General features: G+C 47.0%; 1 protein-coding gene across 5 annotated transcripts in view; it reads right to left on the bottom strand.

Moving 5' to 3' along the window:
- Positions 1-12341: 12341 nt before the first annotated feature.
- The window catches only part of pamr1b (peptidase domain containing associated with muscle regeneration 1b), a 115549-nt gene continuing 104933 nt past the window's right edge, over positions 12342-22957 (bottom strand). For all 5 annotated transcript variants that reach the window (XM_078415076.1, XM_078415073.1, XM_078415075.1 and 2 more), the window contains exons 11-13: positions 22141-22373; positions 20257-20549; positions 12342-14480 (exon numbers count right to left, since the gene is read on the bottom strand). In XM_078415076.1, coding sequence (XP_078271202.1) covers positions 13950-14480; positions 20257-20549; positions 22141-22373 — 1057 coding nt within the window. In that variant the 3' untranslated portion in view covers positions 12342-13949. The remainder of the gene's footprint in view (positions 14481-20256; positions 20550-22140; positions 22374-22957) is intronic.

Consider the following 22957-nt stretch of genomic DNA (forward strand, 5'->3'; position numbering starts at 1 on the left):
AGTTTAATTCTCAGCTTTACAGTGCAACAGTTCCAGAGACAAATTCCAAAGCTGCACCGAGACATTGGACAATCGGATTGCACGCTAGCTTCTGGAAGGACATGTATATCAAGAGATAGTGTAAGAGAGCCGGCCTAAAATAGTTTTGACTGTCAACACACACACAAGAGCTTGTTTGTATGTAACCCTTTCCTTTTCAGAGTTTCATCTGTGCCTAATGCCTTCCAGAGAACTATGGGGTGATTGCTACAGGGCCTTGCAAGGGTCACTGTAAACATGGGTGAGATGTGGTTACAAAAACACTGAGACCAACCCACACAATCTGGGAAAAGTGTAGAGCATTCAGGGAAAGGCTGGTCTGTGTTTAAAGAAAAAACGGTACACATGCCTGGTGAATGAAGTACACTACTTGGGACACTGAGTGGATGCTAAAGAGTTGCACCAAGTTTGAGGGACTGTTAAAGCCATTTACAATGGTCCTGCTCCAATTTGAAGTAGAATTGGGAATGCTGAATTATTATTCAATTCTAACTCTTGTCAAATCCAACAAGACGCAGTACATCAATATTTGTGAAAGAAAGCAAAATGCTGCATTTAGGTTCACCCTATGACCTGGATCATAGGTGATTAGGTTCACCCTATGACCTGGATCATAGGTGATTAGGTTCACCCTATGACCTGCCATGCTTTGTCCTGCCCTCCACTCCTGCAATCAGTCTAAAGAAAGGTCCGGACCAAAAACGTCCCCTATCCATGTTCTCCTGGGATGCTGACCGGCCCGCTGACGACGTCGTGACTTTCAAGGGCATGCTTTATGCATGGCAGAGCCCTGTTGCACTCCACGGATGTGTTGGTCCTTGTAATGCAAGGGTTGTGGCACCGGCGATGACCATGCCGACACTCGCAGTGGGGTGAACTCACACCACATGTTTTATTTGCAGAGACAAAGTCCAGAAACACATGGGATCGCTGCCCCTCATCGTCAGGGTGAATGTGTGGTGATGCTGGCGATCGCAGGCTTGTCCCGGCAGCTCAGTCCTGGTTTTGAAGGAGGAGGCGTGGCGATCTCAGGCTTGGCCCGGCAGCTCAGTCCTGCTTTTGAAGGAGGAGGGGTGGCGATCTCAGGCTTGGCCCGGCAGCTCAGTCCTGGTTTTGAAGGAGGAGGGGTGGCGATCTCAGGCTTGGCCCGGCAGCTCAGTCCTGGTTTTGAAGGACGAGGCGTGGCGATCGCAGGCTTGGCCCGGCAGCTCAGTCCTGCTTTTGAAGGAGGAGAAGTGGCGATCTCAGGCTTGGCCCGGCAGCTCAGTCCTGCTTTTGAAGGAGGAGGGGTGGCGATCTCAAGCTTGGCCCGGCAGCTCAGTCCTGCTTTTGAAGGAGGAGGATTGGTGAACGCTGGCTTGTCCCTGCAGTTCACCCTTGCCTCGAGAGGAGGCTGCCGGGATGATCAGCTCACCTTTGTGGCTTGAACAGGCAGCGCTGGTGGTGTGCGGCTTATCCTGGCAGCTCAGTTGTTGCCTCTGTGTGTGGGCGCAGTCCCTTGTTGTCCATGGGAAGGACGAGGTACTAGCATCTCAGGCTTGCCCCAGCCACTCAGTCTTAGCAGTACCTGGCTGTCTAGGGCTTCTTCCTGGCAGCCCTGCCTTGACCACACAGTGGCACTGGTGTTCTCAGGTTTGTCCCAGTCTCCCTCAAACCTGCAACTGGGGAACACAGCCAGCAGGGAGACCCTCCTCTTCCTCTAGCTCTTCCTCCTCCTCTTCCTCCTCCTCCTTCTCTTCCTCCTCCGCCTTCTCTTCCTCCTCCACTTCCTCCTCCTCCTCCTCCTCTTCCTCCTCCTCCTCTTCCTCCTCCTCTTCCTCCTCCTCCTCCTCCTCTTCCTCTTCCTCCTCCTCCTCCTCCTCCTCCTCCTCCTCCTCCTCTTCCTCCTCCTCCTCTTCCTCCTCCTCCTCCTCCTCTTCCTCCTCCTCCTCCTCCTCCTCTTCCTCCTCCTCCTCTCCTTCTCCTCTTCCTCTAGCTCTTCGTGCCTGGGTTTTATAAGGACTAGGCTGACGAGGTTCAAGAGGCCAAACCAATATCAGCTAATTGGACCCAACTGTTGGCAATGATGCTGAGGATTGGCCTCTCCTGATCTGTCAGCCAATGATAGGGATCCGAGCAGCACCCAAACAAGGGGGCGGTGTCACAGGGTTAAATAGACTTCAGCTAAGATGGAGTTTTCTGTTACAGCACCATATGCCGAGCAAGCGGGCTCATTTAGAACAATAATGAGGTGCTTGGAAGAACCAGTAAAGCATGGGGCAAGGACATTTAGCAAAGATATAAGATAGACGTTTCTTTTTTGCAGACATTCGAGAGCAGTTCTGTGCCTGGTGTAACAAATGACCCTTGTTTTCTACACTGAGAAGAACAGCTAGTTCCATAAACATTGTCAACTGTCGTTTGTGGATGCGGCTAGAAACACGGGATTATTGATTATGTAAATGCAGGGTGTTAGCGAGCTCAATGGACTTCATTCACCTCTGGCCATGTTTCCAGAACAATGGCAGGACCCACAGACTCTAAGTTACAGCTGTTGTAAGAAAGAGTTCCCAACAAGTATTTGCAAACAAGCTTTTGGTGTTGAAGGATGTGTGAGTCTCTGTTCCTTTATTGTTAAGTTGTAGACTTGTTGCAGTTTCACTGTTTTGATAAATATATTTTTAAATACATTTTATTCCAGTTGAGCGTTCTTCCTCCATTGTGGATCCAAATCCTCGAAACGTGCTCATATCTCGTTACAGTCCTCCCTTCAACAGGCGGAGAGCTAAGTGTCGACACAAGGAACTGCAGATGGGGTTTTATTAAAAAACATGCATAATTGCTGGAGTAAACCAGTGGGTCAGGCATCGACTCTGCGCGATCTGGATGGGTGACGTTTCGGGTCGAGATCCTTCCTCAGACTAACTGTAATAGTGGTGAGAAAGCTGCGAAGAGGTGGGGGCGGGACAAAGCCTGGCAAGTGATAGGTGGATAGACACAAAAAGCTGGCGTTACTTAGCGGGTCAGACAGCATCAATGGAGAAAAGGAATAGGTGGCATTTCTGGTCAAGACCCTTTTTCGGTTTTTAATCAGCATCTGCAGTTTCTTCCTACACAAGTGATAGGGGATACAGATGAGGGAGATTCTAGATCTTGATGGGTGGACAAAGGCTAGAGATAAAAAGTAGACAAAGGGATGTGAGATAAGGAGAGAGAGGATTGAAATGTGAAGCCAGAGGAAGGGATATAGGTGGAAGGGAACGAGGGGATGTGGAAGGGAGGGGAGAGGTGGGGGGGGGGCGATTGTGTGAGAAATGTATGCGCACCAGGGTGGGGCATGAGGGAAGGGGGGTAGAGGTGGGGGTTGGGAGATGGATGGATGGGGGAGGACTTTACTTGAAAGTGGAGACAGAGAGTTAATCTTAGCTTCTGACACATCACCATACAGTATTGATGATGTATTGGCCCATTGGGTGGAAGACGATTGAGAACCCATGTAGGTGCTTATGACAAGAAAATAGTGAAAGGCTTGGATAGAGTGGATGTGGAGAGGATGTTTCCACTAGTGGGAGTGTCTAGGACTAGAGGTCATAGCCTCAGAATTAAAAGACGTTCCTTTTGAATGGAGATGAGGAAGAATTTCTTTGGTCAGAGGGTGGTGAATCTGTGGAATTCGTTGCCACAGAAGGCTGTGGAGGTCGTCGATGGATATTTTTAAGGCGGAGATAGATAGCTTCTTGATTAGTACAGGTGTCAGGGGTTATGGAGAGAAGGCAGGAGAATGGGGTTAGGAGGGAGAGATAGATCAGCCATGATTGAATGGCAGAGTAGACTTGATGGGCCGAATGGTCTAATTCTGCTCCTATCACCTGATAATTGACAGCAGCAGAGAACAAGTACTACATGGTGGGTGAAGAAGGTTCAGCCATCATGTTTGAAATGCAGCCATTCCATGAGTACATTTATAGATGTCTGTTTAAACAGATCACAAACTCCTGACCCTTTGCTTCCCCATGTGTGCGGTGATAACTTTTGACCTTGAGAGCATATGGAGAGCACGTGAATACACTGTTGCTTTCAACATTGGCAAACACCGGGGAAGGCAAATGCTTTCAGCCATCTCCCGGTGCTGGAGGTGGGTGACTGCTCAGGACGAGGTGTTGATTATGGATCATCTGGATGAAATGTGGACAGTGAAAGCCCCTGTACCTGCTCCAGTCCAGGAGTGCGTCCTGAAGAGGTGGCCTACAGTGAGTGAAGCACAGTTGGTGACCATCACTCCCACATCTTTGAGCTGTGCAGGACGATGCACCAACTGTGGGCGAAGTAGCTGTTCTCCCACAAGGCCGGGCACTACTCCTGGAGCAACTATATTTGACGCATCCGGGAATCACAATGATAACGGGGTTGACCTGAATAGAGTCTACAGAATTGCACCAACCATCCAGAAAACAGAAATATATCTGCCTCTCTTCCTCATTTCCTCAGGAGTGACCCTGAGTAGCTGTGGTGCAGATTCCCTACTGATTATGTTTACTCAGTTGATAACTGATGCTCATTCAGTGTGGATGGGCTTGTATCCAAAGAATACTTCAACAAGTGCGACAATTGAGCAGGTTAGGCAACGTTTCAGTGTTCATGGTTTGCCTCGGGTGTTAATATCTGACAACGTTGCTCCACACATGCGGAGGTTGAGAATTTCTTGAAACAAAATGGCATAAATGACATGCAATTGTCCAATTTCATCCATCCTCTGATGGGCTAGTGGAGAGAGTGTAAGAAAATAACTGCAGATGCTGGTACAAATCGAAGGTATTTATTCACAAAATGCTGGAGTAACTCAGCAGGTCAGGCAGCATCTCAGGAGAGAAGGGATGGGTGACGTTTCGGGTCGAGACCCTTCTTCAGACTGATGTGACATCAGTCTGAAGAAGGGTCTCGACCCAAAACGTCACCCATTCCTTCTCTCCTGAGATGCTGCCTGACCTGCTGAGTTACTCCAGCATTTTGTGAATAAATGCTAGTGGAGAGAGCTGCATTGTCTTTCAAAGAAGGAATCAAGAAAATACAAGGAGACAGTAGTGAAAGTGTGATTAGAACCGGCATCAGGGGTTATGGGGAGAAGGCAGGAGAATGGGGTTAGGAGGGAGAGAAAGATCAGCCATGATTGAATGGCAGAGTAGACTTAATGGGCTGAATGGCCTAATTCTGCTCCTAGCACTTATGACCTTATGACGTTATGAAACCAAAATGTCCCAATCCCTGTTTGTTTACAGCACTACATCATAGTGGACAACTGGACAGTCTCTTGGACAATTACTTATTACACGGAGCTTGAGGTCAACTTTAGATTTCATCACTCTCGAATCAAATTACAGAACAAACAATGAAAACTGAAATAATACCACAATAAAAATACAAAATTAAGGAGTTTCACACTTGGAGATGAAGTATTTGTTCATGACTTTAGTTCTGGAACGAGGTGGGTTCTGCTGTGGTGGAGGAGAAAACAAGACCACGGCCATAACTGGTCATTGGGAAATGGACCAAGTCACCCATTAGTACAGAAGACAAGCATGTCTTCATATAACCACATGGGCAGTTCCTCTCGTCTCAGGTGTATTTCCAACTCTGATCTGTCTGATTGGTCCATACTTCCCAAATATATCATACGTTTCTTCAACTGTTATTTTGGCAAATTTCTTAATGTACAAGATGCGGTTTACTTCAGGGGGCTAATGGATGTTGGCCGGTTTGGCCGCTTAAAAACGCCATCTTGCCCGTGCTGCCGCCACACATAGGTCTGAAGCGCGGCCATGTCACGGTTGATCTGAGGAAATATTAGGGTCAACATTTTCTGAGATTAATTTAAAAAAGTAGAAATACCAGAGGAACTCCATGGATCAGGCAGCATCTGTGGAGGGAAATGGACAGAGGACGAGTAAGGCAAGAGCTGGCATGTGATAGGACGGGTCAATGCACGGAGTCTTTCACCCAGGGGAGGAGAATCAAAAACCAGGGACATAAGATGAGAGAGCAAGATTTAATAAGGGGCAACTTTTACAATCAGAGGATGATGGGTGTATAGAACGAGATGCCAGAAGAGGTAGTTGAAGCAGGTAGCATAACAGCATTGAAAAGGCATTTGGACAGATACATGGATAGGAAAGATTTAGTGGGATATGGGTCAAACATTGGCAAATGGGACTAGCTTAGGGGTATTTTGGTTGGCATGGACGAGTTTCTGTGCTGTATGACTCATTGACTCCTTGACTCGATGATACAGGTTCAGAGGGGTCGACTAGCAGGTAACAGTCAAGCAGTGGAGGGAAGGGTGATTATGTTTCTATTAAATAGTGGAGCAGATCTGAAGGCTTGAAGGGACAAGGAAGTAGTCCTGCTCCAAACTGTGTGCCTGTATGAACAAGAAATATCGAAATAATTCCAGTACAAAACCACAGGATAATAACAAAAAGCCAATTAAACAATGCCAGAACAATCCCAAAGGAAACTTATTAAGACAATGGTTAAATCATTTTTGTTCAATCTCAAATTCCATTTGAACAATAAAATTTATACAGGCACCATTATCAAAAAAATAATTGGACAATTTAAATTTAACTTTAAACAATTCCAATACAAACTTACTCCGATCACATGCCATTTAAAAACCCCAAAGGTTTCAGAGCAATGAGCGAGGCCTAGGAAACAATCCCAATATAAAGCATCAGGATAATGATCAAAAACCATGTAGACCTTGCTGAATACATGTGCCATACTGTACAAGGCCGGAAGGACATGCAAGGAATGAGGAGAAATATTTGGCCATGGAGGTGGACAAAAGCTTTTCACTGTACCTCGATTCACATGGCAATAACCTAAACTGAACTGAACTAGGAACTAGAGTGGTTCTGAGCACACCGAGTGATAGAATCATAGAGAGATTGTAACAAAATATGAGCAGTTTCGAGAATTCAAATCAACGATGGAGAAATAACTCTCAAGTAATGTAAAAATATATATTTTTAAATCATTAAACATCAACAAAACTACAACTGAACAGCAGCACAGCAGCAAATAAACACTGAGCCTCACATGTCCTTCAACTGCAATAGCTCAACGAAAAGCTCATTGCAAAAGCTCACTGGAAACCCCATTATCTTAAAGTCTGTGGGTCCTGATGATGTTCTGGAATCACAACCTGTGGTAAATTCAGGTGAGCTTACTGGCAGCTGCCACTTACATAATCAATAATTCCATGCTTCTCAAATCTACAAACAATTGACTGTTTTAGAAACTGGCTCTTTTTCCTCGTACAGAAAATAAGAATTATTTATACATCAGACACCGAGCCATCTTGAATAACTCTGAGAAAGGAAAGTTAATCTTATCTTCATGCTACTGTCCTTGCATCTGTGGATCAAAGACCTCATGATTTACTGGTTCTTCTAAGTGAGCCCAACTCTTTACACATCCACTTAGTTACTTTTGGCATGCGGAGCAATTTGCAGACAACATCTGAGCCTGAAAGTCTGTTTAATGCTTACATGACAGAGATACAGCACAGAGACAGACCCTTCGGCCCATCAGGCCCATGCTGGCCATCAACCACTCACTTACCCCAATCCTGCATCAATCCCATTTTATTCTTCCCACATTCCCATCAGTTCCCCCCAGATTCTATCACTTACCTACACGTGAGAGACAGTTTACAGCAACCCATTAACCTACCAACCAACACGTCTTCAGAGTGTGGTAGGAAACCTGAGCACCCAGAGGAAATGCATGCGGTTTCAGAGAAAACGTGCAAACTCCACACAGAGAACATCCAAGGAACCCGAGCTTCCAGAGCTGTGAGAAGGCAGATCTGCCAGCTGCACCACTACGATGGTCTACCACCTTCAGCAAGCCCTCACCCACAAACCATCGAGCCAACCTGCCATTTTGTTACAGTCTATTATTTACAGGATGAATGCTCTGAATACCAGTACTTGGACAGGATACTGACCATCACTCTGAGCATCCTGCGGGCTAAAGCCCAAGGGCACTTGGCATCCACACCTGGACATATTGACTCCGTCCTGATGGTTCCTTCGAGTCAAGTCAGTTTGAGTTCATCGACATATGCAAAAGTATGGTGAGGTACAGGTACAATGAAAATCTTGCTCACAGCAGCATCACTGGCACATAAACGTGAATTAGGCATAAATTACTTGTAACATTTCTGAAAGAAAGGAGACTGTGAAAAGAAACAGGACGTTAACGCAAAACACAACTTGGTAGTACACGAGGTGGTGTGTGGTGTTCCATTGCAGAGGTAGGATTATGGTTGGTGAGCTGGTTCAAGAACAGGATGAGTGCAGGTTGTGGGCTGTGGGTTGATGTTTCTACCCTGCTGGAGTGGGGCCAGGCTTCTGTATACCCTGCCTAATGGTAGCAATGAGAAGAGGATGGTGGAGACACCTGAAGCAGTTGCTTATGTAGAGGGCTGAGGGCTGTGTAATTGATGGACCGGGCTGCGTCCACCACTCTTGCATTCCCAAGCATTGGAATTGCCATATCAGGCCATTGTGCAGTCAGTCAGGATACATGCATCTGTGAGAAGTTTCTTAGAGTAGCTTAGTTTATTGTCACGTACACCGAGGTACAGAGAGAAGCTTTTTTGTTGCGTGCTGCCCAGTCAGCGGAAAAACTATACATGATTACAATCAAGCTATTCACAGTGTACAGATGCAGGATAAAGGGAATAATGTTTAATGCAAGATAAAGTCCGGTAAAGTCTGATTAAAGGTAGTCTGAGGGTCTCCAATGAGGTAGATGGTAGGTTTGAATGGCTCTCTAGTTGGTGATAGGATGGTTCACTTGCCTGATAAGAGCTGGGAAGAAACTGTTCCTGAATCTGGAAGTGTGTGTTTACACACTCATGCCCCTCTTGCTGGATGGGAGAGGGGAGATGAGGGAGAGTCAGGGGTGAGACTTGCCATTGATTATGCTGGTGGCCTTGCTGAGGCTGTGTGAGGCGTAGATGCAGTCAATGGAAGGGAGGTTGGTTTGTGTGATGGTCTGGGCGGCGTCCACAATTCTCTGCAATTTCTTGCGGTCTTGGATGGAGCTGTTCCCAAACCAAGCGGTGAAGCATCCCGATAAAATGTTTTCTACAGCGCATCTGTCAACGTTAGTGAGAGTTGTTGCGGACATGCCAAACTTCCAAAGACTTTTAAGAGAGTATTCATTGACATACTGAATCTTTTTAAAGGTCTAAGAATGTAAAGGCGCTGGCACACCTTCTTTGTGAGTGCATCTATGTGTTGGGCCCAGGGCAGATAGGGCCATTTGTACCTATGTTGTGCAAGCCTAGTATTAACACAGATAGTATTAACTGACTTTGCACATTAAACATGGGATGGTTCTGCAATCCTGTGTTAAAGCAGCCATAATCTCTGCAATACGAGCTCCCTGGGATAGGCAGGAGGACCATTATTAAATGGACACGGACAAGCAGGTTTCTCCACACTAACTCCATTGTTATATCACCTTCCCCATCAGTGTTCATCATTACAGCTCCTCCAGCATGCTTCATGAATGCAGGTGCAAAGAGGTCGATCTTCAGCAAGATGTCTTCACATGAGACCAAACCATTAGCGTTGCCAAGACGCCCTTCATGGCGGTGGTACCTTGGCGCTGGCTGATCGTACGGAGCCCTTGCCTGGCCATCTGCTTCTCCTCCTAGTGCTCTCCCCCTGGCTGCACCCAAGCCGGTGGGCTTCTGCTCCCATCGGTGGCAGGGGCAGCAGCTGGCCATGAAGGGTGACCGTGAACCGTGACCATGGACTGGGGAATGGTAGTGGTGCTTGGAGCTTACAGCTGGTGGGTAGCTGTGAGGACATTGCCCGAGGGAAGATGGGAAGACAGCGGACGGGGTCAAATTGGTGATCAACCCTCTGCCCAACTGCGGTCAAACTGAGCCTACACCCGGCAGACAATGAGCTGAAGATGGATGCAAAATGCCGGAGTAACTCAGTGGGACAGCATCTCTGGAGAGAAGGAACAGGTGACGTTCTGGGTTGAGACCCTTCTTCAGCAATGAGCTGAGGCTGGATAGCAAGATCCAGAGGCTTCTTCTGTATGGTGTTGGATGACCTGTATCAGGGTCCGATGTCACCTTGCTGGGTACACCCGCTGGCATGGAGATACCCGCCATTTGCAACTGGGAAGGCTGGGCTCCAGCTCGGCTGGAAGTCCTGCCAGCGGGATGTCCCCATGCACCTTGGCATCCATCGGAGGCTTTCTGCCAGGATCGAGCATGGACAATGGTCGCCCTGAGATCGGCACTGACCTTCTACTGGAGGTTGGGTGGGTCCTCTGCTGCAGGATTGGGGCCACACCTTATCGCTCCAGAGAGCTGTACGCCATTACGCTGACCTTTAGGAATCATACAATCATGTAGCACGGAAACAGGTCCTATGGCGGCACGGTAGCGCAGCGGTAGAGTTGCTGCTTTACAGCAAATGCAGCGCCGGAGACTCAGGTTCGATCCTGACTACGGGTGCTGCACTGTAAGGAGTTTGTACGTTCTCCCCGTGACCTGTGTGGGTTTTCTCCGAGATCTTCGGTTTCCTCCCACACTCCAAAGACGTACAGGTATGTAGGTTAATTGGTTGGGTAAATGTAAAAATTGTCCCTAGTGGGTGTAGGATAATGTTAATGTACTGGGATCACTGGGCGGCACGGACTTGGAGGGCCGAAAAGGCCTGTTTCCGGCTGTATATATATGATATGGCTAACCTTGCCTCTGCCAACCATCAAATATCCATCTACACCAATCCCACCTGCACTTGGTCTGCAGCCCTTAGTTATATAAGTGCACGTCTAGAAATGTATTAAATACTCAGTCAGTGAATTCCAGATTCCATCCAGCCTCTGGTAAAAAATCTTCCTTACCCCTTATCCTAAATCTATGTTCTGTAATGTTGGGTGAGTCCAGAACCAGGGGTCACAGTTTAAGAATAAGGGGTAGGCCATTTAGGACTGAGATGAGGAAAAACGTTTTCGCCCAGAGAGTTGTGAATCGGTGGAATTCTCTGCCACAGAAGGCAGTGGTGGCCAATTCACTGGATGTTTTTCAAGAGAGAGAGATAAATACAGCTCTTAGGGCTAACGGAATCAAGGGATATGGGGAGAAAGCAGGAACGTGGTACTGATTCTGGATGATCAGCCATGATCATATTGAATGGCGATGCTGGCGCAAAGGCCAAATGGCCTACTGCACCTATTTTCTGTTTCTATGTTATTTACCTCTGCTCTGAGGAAAAGTATTCACACTGTCCATGTCCTCTGAATGTTTTGTGTCTCAGGAGCCCCCCCCCCCCCCCCCCTCAGCCTCCTCTGCTCCAGGGGAAACATGTCCAGACAATAAAGTCTATCTTCAAAACAGAAGCATTCCATCCCACCCTGTATCACCTATGGTTGAATGGCGGTGTGGACTCCATGTCGACCAGCAATCACCCCGTACAGGAGCACTATCCCACACACTAGGGACAATTTTACAACTTACCAAAGCCAATTAACCCACAAATCTGTACGTTTTTGTAGTATGGGAGGAAACCAGAGCACCTGGAGAAACCCATGCCATCACAGGGAGAACGTACAAACTCCATATAGACAGCTCCCGTAATCAGGATCAATCCCGGGTCTCTGGCATTGTAAGGCAGCAACTCGACCGCTGTGGCACGAGAAGATCTGACAGCCCTATGCTCAGTACATTGCCTCTCGTTGTTTTTTCTTGCCAGTCTAAATTCTGGCATTAGCCCCGTGAGGAAACATATGTCTGGTGAACACAATGAGTTGGAGTTAGAGTCAGAATACAAGATGAAGTGAATATCACGGCACAACGACATAGAGCAGTAAGGAGTAACCAGAGTGGAGACAGACAGATGCAACTGAGCTCCTTGCATCCAGAAATCTATCAAAATACAATGCATATTATGGTCATTGTTGATAAGTTATTTCATAGACAGTTTTGTGCATCGGGTCACATCAAGAACACGATGAATCCGAGTGCATAATACAATGTCTTTGACGCTATGAATGCAAATGTGTTGATGAAAAGGAGACACAAAATGCCGGAGTAACTCTGCATCTCTGGAGAGAAGGAATGGGTGACGTTTCGGGTCGAGACGTTGAAGAAACATTTGCCAAGCAGGATGTGACCCTGGCTGTTACTCTGGAGAAGTGGCCCATTGGAAGATCCAGTGGTGGAATGGTTAGTCAGAGATGTCAAGTGCAGATTGCAGTGAAACCCTCAGTGGACAAAGAGACCGAGAGACTGAGTAAATTTATTCAACTTACAACTGTATAGCAACATAAATAATTATCCAATTACATAAATTTCATGTGTGTAAATAATTGATGGTTTGCATGGGTTTATTCCTTTTCTTTAAGAAGATGCAGTGTACAGTATATCAATATAAAATGTACCTTGGAGAACTGGGTGCATCATGAGGCATGAGTTTGGTACATTATTGTCACAGTGACTGCTGCTTAGCCTGGAGGGGTGGGATACTGTAGCTCTATATGTGTGCATTTGCTTATGCAAGCCTACAGACAATTTCATTACAAATGTGTCCTGCCCTGTGACAACGGTATGGCAAATGCTCAATCCTTAAACAAAACCGATGCAAAACATGCTGCAAATACTCTGCAGTTCAGGCTCGGAGAGAAAGGAGGGCTAATGTTTTGGCTGTGAATCCCATGTCTAAACTGCCCTGTGTGTTTCTGGTATCTTTCGCTCAGTTCCTATTTTCAAGAGCAGCAGGGATAACTTTACATTATGTTTTGTAATTGAAATCAGTGGCCTTATCAACACCTAATGAGCATTGCTCCAAGTGTTGTTCAATCTCTATGTAAAGAAATATTTTTTGGAAAGAGTCATCATTTTTTCCTGTCTTCCTTTGCTCCACATGCTATATAGCACAAATGTTTCTGAATGTTTTGCATGGGGTTTACAATATCAATCCCTTGGTAAAGTCCTGGGAATTACAGTTACAGGTCCACCATCAATCTTCCGGCACCCTGGGTCCAAGAGTCTCCCTGGGTTACCCAGGTTACGGCCTCCGAGGGGAGTCCAACGGCAGCAGAACAGTCCACCTAGGCCACCGAGGAGCCGAGATACTGGCCCCCAAATTCAGCCCTGGAGGTCGGCTATGGGAACAGATCTGCCAGCTCCAGCCGGGCCAGAGTTCCAGAGCCCCGGCAGCAAGCGGCAAATTTGATTCACCGATCGGCGTGGAAACCCCAATGAGGTCACGATCGGCAGCCTCACCAAGCCCAGCCGCCACATTTTTGGGGGGACTTTCAGTGGACATTTCAAGTGCGCTCTTCGAATGAAAGGAGGTTCCAGACCACCAGTTACCGGAAAATGGGCGGTGGACCTGTATTCTGTAGATTTTCACCTCTAACTTAGCATAATGTAGATTCACTCTACAAGAGCTGAGAAGATTCTTGGCTGGAAAGAGGGAAAGCAATTCCCTGGGAAGAGGGAATGAGATTACTGGGGAGAGGGAGTGTTCTTGCTTGGAAGAGGGAATGTGGTCCTTGGGAGTAGGGAAAGAGCGCTTTGTGGAGGGGGTTTGAGAACAATGGGAAGAGGGAATGTGAATCCCATAGTCAGGAATGGGGCCCGGGAGCTGAATTCAACGGCTGCTCTGTAAGTGAGTTTTAGTTGGGTAGGAAAATGAACTGCTGATAAAAATCACCAACCCAGCTGTTGGGTTTTGATGAATGGTGTCTGCTGATGGACCAGCTAGCGTGCAGTTTTATTGCCTGGTGTAAACCACACCATCCGGTCCAAGGGCGCAGTGGAGAAAGCCAGGCCGTTAATGGCGACCACTTTGCTGGTCATTATTGCCTTGTGTTGCCTCGAAGAAGGATGCTTATTTCAGGTGCTTCTCGACCCAGTCTTTGAACGGGGTCACGTTGGTATAGACGGTGAAAAGTTCTTGGCTGCAACCTTTTTCATACCCCCAGCTGACCAGCCCCACCAGATACCAGGTCAGGGCTTTGCCCAGCTTGTCCACTGCTGGGAATGTGGCCACGCCTCCCGTCTCCAGCGGGCAAATGTTTGAGAAGCCCCTCTGATCGTGGCGGCCACAGAACATGTTCTCAGTGATGCTGACGGAGATGCCGTGCTCCTCGTACTGCTGCTCGCATTGGACCGCGTCGCCAGTTTCGATGGTGCCAACCCGGAGGGTTTCGTTGGCAGGGGCCATCTCACTGGGCTCGCTCTGCATTGTCCAGCCAGTAACGTAGCCTTGAGTGCTGAGGGTGGGCAGGTCCTCCACGGCAGGGAGACACACCGGCAGCACGTGGTCGGTGATTTTCGCCTTGTCTATCAGTTTGATGATGGCAATGTCAGAGTCCAGCAGGACCGGGTCGTAGGAGGGATGCACGATGACCCCGGAGATCTGGAGGAATTAAATCAGAATCTTGCAAAAGTAGTTCATTTATTGCCTTAGACCAGGGGCCTCCAAACTTTTCAGCATGAGGGCCACATTATATATTTGGCACATTTTTACGGGTCGTAGGAAAAAACAAAGAAATGTCAATTTTATAAATTTAATGAGGTTTATATGGCAACAAATAAATAATATTCAATTTTTAAAAAGAGCTCGAAATATTGGAATATATATACATACAGTAGGTGTACAATTATTTATAAAACAGAAAATATACAGTGACCACCAATGGGCATGGACAGTATAGAAATGTCATATGATATCGTGGCGGTGCGACCAAGGGAGGGCACTCCGCTAAGAAATCAGTAACATTTAAAATTATTATTAAAGTCAGCAGCTGCATACAAGCCCTCAACTTGATAGCCTACCTGACGCGTAAGACAATAGACAATAGACAATAGGTGCAGGAGGAGGCCATTCATAGAAACATAGAAAATAGGTGCAGGAGTAGGCCATTCGGCCCTTTGAGCCCGCACCGCCATTCAATATGATCATGGCTGATCATCCAGCTCAGTAGCCTGTACCTGCCTTCTCTCCATACCCCCTGATCCTTTTAGCAAAAAGGGCCACATCTAACTCCCTCTTAAATATAGCCAATGAACTGGCCTCAACTACCTTCTGTGGCAGAGAATTCCACAGACTCACCACTCTCTGTGTGAAGAAATGTTTTCTCTTCTCGGTCCTAAAAGACTTCCCCCTTATCCTTAAGCTGTGACCCCTGGTTCTGGACTCCTCCAACATCGGGAACAATCTTCCCGCATCTAGCCTCTCCAACCCCTTAAGAATTTTATATGTTTCTATAAGATCCCCCCTCAGTCTTCTAAATTCCAGCGAGTACAAGCCCAGTCTATCCAGTCTTTCCTCATATGAAAGTCCCGCCATCCCAGGGATCAATCTGGTGAACCTTCTCTGTACTCCCTCTAAGGCAAGAACGTCTTTCCTCAGGTTAGGAGACCAAAACTGCACACAATACTCCAGGTGCGGTCTCACCAAGGCCCTGTACAACTGCAGCAGAACCTCCCTGCTCCTAAACTCAAATCCTCTTGCTATGAATGCCAACATACCATTCGCTTTCTTCACTGCCTGCTGCATCTGCATGCTTGCTTTCAATGACTGGTGCACCATGACACCCAGGTCACGTTGCATCTCCCCTTCTCCCAATCGGTCACCATTCAGGTAATACTCTGCTTTCCTGTTCTTGCCGCCAAAGTGGATAACCTCACATTTATCCACATTATATTGCATCTGCCAGGCATTTGCCCACTCGCCTAATCTATCCAAGTCACTCTGCAGCCTCCTAGCATCCTCCTCGCAGCTAACACTGCCACCCAGCTTCGTGTCATCCGCAAACTTAGAGATGTTGCATTCAATTCCCTCGTCCAAATCATTAATATACACTGTAAATAACTGGGGTCCCAGCACTGAGCCTTGCGGTACCCCACTAGTCACTGCCTGCCATTCCGAAAAGGACCCGTTTATTCCTACTCTTTGCTTCCTGTCCGCCAACCAATTTTCTATCCACCTCAACACTGAACCCTCAATACCGTGTGCTTTAAATTCGGCCCTTCGAGCCAGCACCACCATTCAATGTGATCATGGCTGATCATTCTCAATCACTACCCCGTTCCTGCCTTCTCCCCATACCCCCTGACTCCACTATCCTTAAGAGCTCTATCTAGCTCTCTCTTGAATGCATTCAGAGAACTGGCCTCCACTGCCTTCTGAGGCAGAGAATTCCACAGATTTACAACTCTCTGACTGAAAAAGTTTTTCCTCATCTCAGTTCTAAATGGCCTACCCCTTATTCTTAAACTGTGGCCCCTTGTTCTGGACTCCCCCAACATTGGGAACATGTTTCCTGCCTCTAACGTGTCCAACCCCTTAATAATCTTATACGTTTCGATAAGATCCCCTCTCATCCCTCTAAATTCCAGTGTATACAAGCCTAGTCGTTCCAGTCTTTCAACATATGACAGTCCCGCCATTCCGGGAATTAACCTAGTCAGTTCGGAAACTTGCCGCCGAGATTGGCCCTGAAGACCGGAGCACCAAGGAGCAGGGAGTCGCTGGCAATGACGGACATGGTGAGTGGGCCGGTAGGAGAGGGGGAATGCCTCCAGCTCCTGCAAAGTCGGCTGCAGAAGGTTTTTCCCCCCAGGACACACAGGCAGTCGGTCAGGCGAGGAGAGGGACGTCGATCGACGGGCTGAGCCAGTCGAGGGCGACAGAGGAGACCCTGCAGCAGCCTGGGGCTCGCCTGGATCGGGAGCCGCTCCAGTACATTCAGCGCGTGGGCCAGACTTTGGACTTTTGTAAACGGTGCCAAAATATGGTGGTGACTTGTGCACGTGTGATCTGCACTAAAATAATTCCATTGTGCAGTGCACACGTGACAATAAAGGGCTGCGAAAAAAATAATATTCCCAACCTACCACAGAATCCACAGCACAGAACGAGTTAAGAGCTTGCTGTGGGCCAGATAAAATCCCATGGCGGGCCGGATGTGGCCCGCGGGCCACAGTTTGGAGACCGCTGCTTTAGACACAAAATGCTGGAGTAACTCAGTGGGACTGGCAGCATCGCTGCAGAGAAGGAATGGGTGACGTTTCAGGTCAAGACCCTCCTTCAGAATTTCATTTGTTGCTTTGTTTTGTCGGTCACTTAATGGCTTTCAGAAGGGGGCTGTAATTGATGAAGTTGTGGTTCTAGTGGAGTCAGAATCAGCACCATTAGCACAGCTCCTGCTTCTGCTCTCCACTGAACCACTGAGTACGCTGAGGGCAGTTGTTGCATTGTCCACCCCCAGTCTGTGTTCCTACACTGACATAAGAAAGGCCAGATATGGCACAGATTATCATAGACACTGGGAACCACATTGATGCTGCAGGTAGTGCAGTTATCCCACCGCTCCAAGGATCCAGATTTGATTCTATCTCCCTCTTTAAGACTGAAAGGAAGCATGCAGGTACAGCAGGCAGTGAGGAAAGCTAATGGCACATTGGCCTTCATGACAAGAGGAGTTGAGTATAGAAGCAAAGAGGTCCTTCTACAACTGTACAGGGCCCTAGTGAGACCGCACCTGGAGTACTGTGTGCATTTCAAATGATTTCAAATGTGAACTGCAGATGTGAACTGCAAATTTGAAAAAGGACATTCTTGCTATTGAGGAAGTGCAGATAGGTTCACATGGCGGGACTGTAGTATGTTGAAAGACTGGAGCGACTGGGCTTGTATAGACTGGAATTTAGAAGGATGAGAGGGGATCTTATTGAAACATATAAGATTATTAAGGAATTGGACATGCTAGAGGCAGGAAACATGTTCCCAATGTTGGGGGAGTCCAGAACCAGGGGCCACAGTTTAAGAATAAGGGGTAGGCCATTTAGAACAGAGATGAGGAAAAACCTTTTCACTCAAGAGAGTTGTGAATCTGTGGAATTCTCTGCCTCAGAAGGCAGTGGAGGCCAATTCTCTGGATGCTTTCAAGAGAGAGTTAGATAGAGCTCTTAATGATAGCGGAGTCAGGGGGTATGGGGAGAGGGCAGGAACAGGATCACATGATCACAGCCATGATCACATTGAATGGCGGTGCTGGCTCGAAGGGCCGAATGGCCTTCTCCTGCACCTATTGTCTATTGTCATTTACTTTCACCCATCACTCTGAGCCTTGTGGTTCTGCTACAACACTAATTTCCATAGCACTAATTGGATATAACACAATTGACGAATTAGAGAATAGTATTTGTATTACACAAGCTAAACGTGATTTCAAATGTGAACTGCAGAACTATTTAGAAGTTATTTAGAAAATTGACAAGCAGAAAATAATCTGTCTCGGGGGGAGAGAAACAGTCGAGGGAAAAAACTGTTTCCATGGAACTTCCCCACAGTAATCGTATATCATTGTCTCCTCAGATTGCAGCTGCTAGTTTCACCATTGAGTGGCCATTAAAATTGACAAACATTTGCACCTCTTGACACTTGTTTAATGATAATATACTAAACAATGTAACATACAGTCTTTAGTATTTTAGCTTGCAATAATAAAAAATTAACTTATTCCTATTAAAAATGTCTTTATGTTTAAAAACGCTGTAGGAAAAATAACTGTTGTTGTGAGTCTGAAACTTTCTAGCCCCTAACCTTCTTTTCCCCATTGAAGCAATAGTTTTCATAACACAATTCTCTACAATGCACGATTTCTTCAGGAACTTAACTATCACGATATACCTGAACTAACCTGTGTACATTTCTGTGGATGATCCACACCCATACATCAGCTAGTAGTTTAGTTAATTCTCTGAGAAATAATTCAGTGCTAATTGTACAGAGTCTCATGTAGTAGCATTGGGAGCGATACTGTACAGCTAGCAAAGTCGCTGCCTCCAAGTCCCAGTGGGCTGGGTTCAGTCCTGACCTTGGGTGCTATTGCCTGTAGTTTACACATTCTCCTGCTGAGTCCCTGGGCTTCCTCTAGGTGCTCCAGTTAGCCCCCGACATCGCAAAGACGCGTAGGTTGGTCAGTTAATTGGCCGCTGCAAAATGGCCACTAGTGTGTGTCTGAATGACAGAATTTGAGGGAAGTTGATGGGAATGTGGGGAGAATAAAATAAAATCAGTGTAAGATCGGTATTAACGGGTGCTTGCTGCTCGACACTGCGAGTGGGTTGAAGGGCATGGTTGCGTGTTGTATGACTCTGACTCTGTGGCCTGTGACAATCTGCTTGTACTTTTAACAATGGGGGGAAATGGTCCTCAAGTGGGAACAATGAACAATGTGCTTTATTTGTCAGTGAACACTCCACTGAGTCGTGTGGGAGGTTTCACCACACGCGGGCTTCAACCAGACAGAGCTTCCCCAAGAAATAACAAATAAAGCACAATATCCATTGTTCCCACTTGAGGCTCATTTCACCTATTGTTAAAAGAGCCAGCAGACTGTCTAATCTGAAGAAGGGTCTCGACCCTGTTTTCTTTTCTCTCTTGTTTATTATACTGTTCACAGTGCATTATTTTTTACATATTCTGCTGTGCTGCTGCATAAGGATTTCATTGTTCTGTCTGGGACATATGACAATAAAACACTCTTGACCCGAAACGTCACCCATTCCCTCCCTCCAGAGATGCTGCCTGTCCCGCTGAGTTACTCCAGCTTTTTGTGTCTATCTTCGGTTTAAACCAGCATCTGCAGTTCCTTCCTACACAGACTGTCTTGTTCTCTGGATGTAGAATACTGCAACAAGGCCACAGGGCTTTTCCCCTCCTCCTCTCCCCGTCCCACACAGTAGAAACATAGATAGAAACATAGAAAATAGGTGCAGGAGTAGGCCATTCAGCCCTTCGAGCCTGCACCGCCATTCAATATGATCATGGCTGATCATCCAGCTCAGTATCCCGTACCTGCCTTCTCTCCATACCCCCTGATCCCTTTAGCCACAAGGGCCACATCTAACTCCCTCTTAAATATAGCCAATGAACTGGCCTCAACTACCTTCTGTGGCAGAGAATTCCACAGATTCACCACTCTCTGTGTGAAAAAAAAACTTTCTCATCTCGGTCCTAAAAGACTTCCCCCTTATCCTTAAATGTGACCCCTTGTTCTGGACTTCCCCAACATCGGGATTAATCTTCCTGCATCTAGCCTGTCCAACCCCTTAAGAATTTTGTAAGTTTCTATAAGATCCCTCCTCAATCTTCTAAATTCCAGCGAGTAAACGGCACTCACCTGCAGGTGCTGTCGGCTGTCCTCCGGCCGCGAATCATCGTAGAAGTACTTGCCCAGGACCACCATCAGGTCCGCCGTGTTGATCAGCGAGGCCTTGCCCAGCTCTGTCACGCAGTGGGCGGCCACCAGGACACTGCGCTCGTTCACCACGGCCCCGCTGCACGCCAGGAACCAGGCCTGCCCTCGGACAATCTCGTTGATGGTCGGTGACACCCTCCGGTAGAGCGCGGCTTGCCAGGGCCACCTCATGGAGGGCAGGTTCTGCTGGCTGAAGTTGCCCAGCTTCCCACAGACTGCGAGGCACAAGAGACACAAGAAGACCAGTGTTACTCGTTCAAGTCTCCTAATCACTGCGAACAGGACGACCATTGGGCAAAGCAACTTTGCAACAAATATGGAGAGCATAATCATTCTCTATTGTTTGGGAGCCACCTAATGAAAGAGAAACATTCGGACTTTGTTCTAACCTACTGCAAATTATTGTTGGTTGCACATTTCAAAATTTAGGTTCTCGAGTTTGGAAATACAGTATGGGAACACTGAGTTTGGACCGACCATTGATCACCCCATACTCGAGCACTATCCTCCGTCTTTCGAGTGTGGGAGGAAACCAGAGCACCCAAAGAAAACCCACACAGTCAATGGGAGAACGTACAAATGTACAAACACCGTACAGACAGCATCCATAGTCAGGATTGAACCCGGGTCTCTGGCGCTGTAAGACAGCAACTCTACCACTGCGCCACCGTGCCGACAGCTGGGACTCAATAACTCTATTCATAATGAGTGCAAACATGACACTCTTCGTAACATTAATCTCCACTTGATGAATTTTTACATTTTACTGGTAAAGTTTTACTTGATCGGTTGAAAAGTGCTTAACTTTATTTTTTTGACATGTCTGAACTTTGGGGAAAACACACCCGTGTGTTCAACAATAAGCAGCCGAAGAAACTGAATGCGTACTTCAAGAATGAACAAATATCTTAGTAATGTGCATAACAGCATACAAAAGGTTTAGGTTTATGTTGAAAGACTGGAGCGACTAGGCTTGTATACACTGGAATTTAGAAGGATGAGAGGGGATCTTATCGAAACGTATAAGATTATTAAGGAGTTGGACACATTAGAGGCAGGAAACATGTTCCCAATGTTGGGGGAGTCCAGAACCGGGGGCCACAGTTTAAGAATAAGGGGTAGGCCATTTAGAACTGAGATGAGGAAAAACTTTTTCAGTCGGAGAGTTGTGAATCTGTGGAATTCTCTGCCTCAGAGGGCAGTGGAGGCCAATTCTGTGAATGCATTCAAGCGAGAGCTAGATAGAGCTCTTAAGGATAGCGGAGTCAGCGGGTATGGGGAGAAGGCAGGAACGGGGTACTGATTGAGAATGATCAGCCATGATCACATTGAATGGCGGTGCTGGCTCGAAGGGCCGAATGGCCTCCTCCTGCACCTATTGTCTATTGTTCTATTGTTCTATTGTGTCGTGCTCCTGTGAGTTATGTTGTACCTACAGAACCACAAAACTTGAAAATTGCAACCCATTTGTAGCAAGTTGACATTTTTATCACGGGATGGCATAAAATCACCACCGTTTTTGAATACATTGAATGGTTTGGCCTCCACTGCCTGACTGTCCACTACTGGATGTGGGAAGCCATTTCTCCTCATCTCAGTCTAAATTACCCAATTGATATCCTGAGGCTGGGACCCCTAGTTTTGTCCTTCTCATCATCAGGAACATCCTTCCTTAATCCATCTGTCTCGTTCCATCAGCTTTTAAAATGAGGTTAAAACAAAAGTTTTTTAAACACCCTTCTCATTTTCTACCACCACAGAGATGAGAACTTAGATCAAATGTCTTCTATCAGGCACGACACTTACTGGGAATACACGATGGTGATCGGCCACTCCATTTTCCTGTTTTAAGACAGGTTCTTTTCCTGCTCCCAAGACGCCTGTAGAAGGGGGAGATGCACTCGTACTCCAGCTGTGTGTGAGGGTGATAGAATCCCGCTGGTAGATTCCCAGCACGCTGCACTGGGGCTTTAGTGGGTGAGATCTGGGACTGCTCCTTGTCTAGAATAGGGGTCAGTAGCCTGTGAAGTGGTGTCCTCCTGTTGGAGAAAGCAAAGAATAGTCAACGACCCTCTAACATCCACAACAACGCCATCGTTCCCTGAAAGTGGCAACAAACACAGGTGGATGGAGGGGTAAGGAAGGAGTGTAGTATGCTTGTAGAAATAAAGAACAACAGATGATGGTTTACACAAAACAACTGAAGTGCTGGATGCCTGTGTTATGTGGTATTAGCTACAAAGAGACGTTGAGTAGACTTCAGTCTGAAGAAGGATAAGGATTCCAATCTGAAACATCGCCTATTCATGTTTTCCAGAGATGCTGTCTGACCCGCTGAGTTACTCCAGCACTTTGTGTCCATTTTTTAACATGGTATACTTGACTTCCTTGAGTATAAGTGTCAGGAAGTCATGATGCAGCTTCACTGGAATTTTGTTGGCCACGTTTGGAGTACTGCATGCAGTTCTGGCCACCTCAATACGGGAAGGGTGTGGAGGCTTTGGAAAGGGCGCTGTAGAGGTTGACCAGAATAATGTCTGGATTAGGGGGTGTTCGCTACAAGGATAGGTTGGACAGACGTGGATTGTTTTATCTGGAATGCCAGAGGTTGCACGGAGGCCTG

This window comes from Rhinoraja longicauda, chromosome 18, assembly GCF_053455715.1.
Source record: "Rhinoraja longicauda isolate Sanriku21f chromosome 18, sRhiLon1.1, whole genome shotgun sequence".
Taxonomy (NCBI): Eukaryota; Metazoa; Chordata; class Chondrichthyes; order Rajiformes; family Arhynchobatidae; genus Rhinoraja; species Rhinoraja longicauda.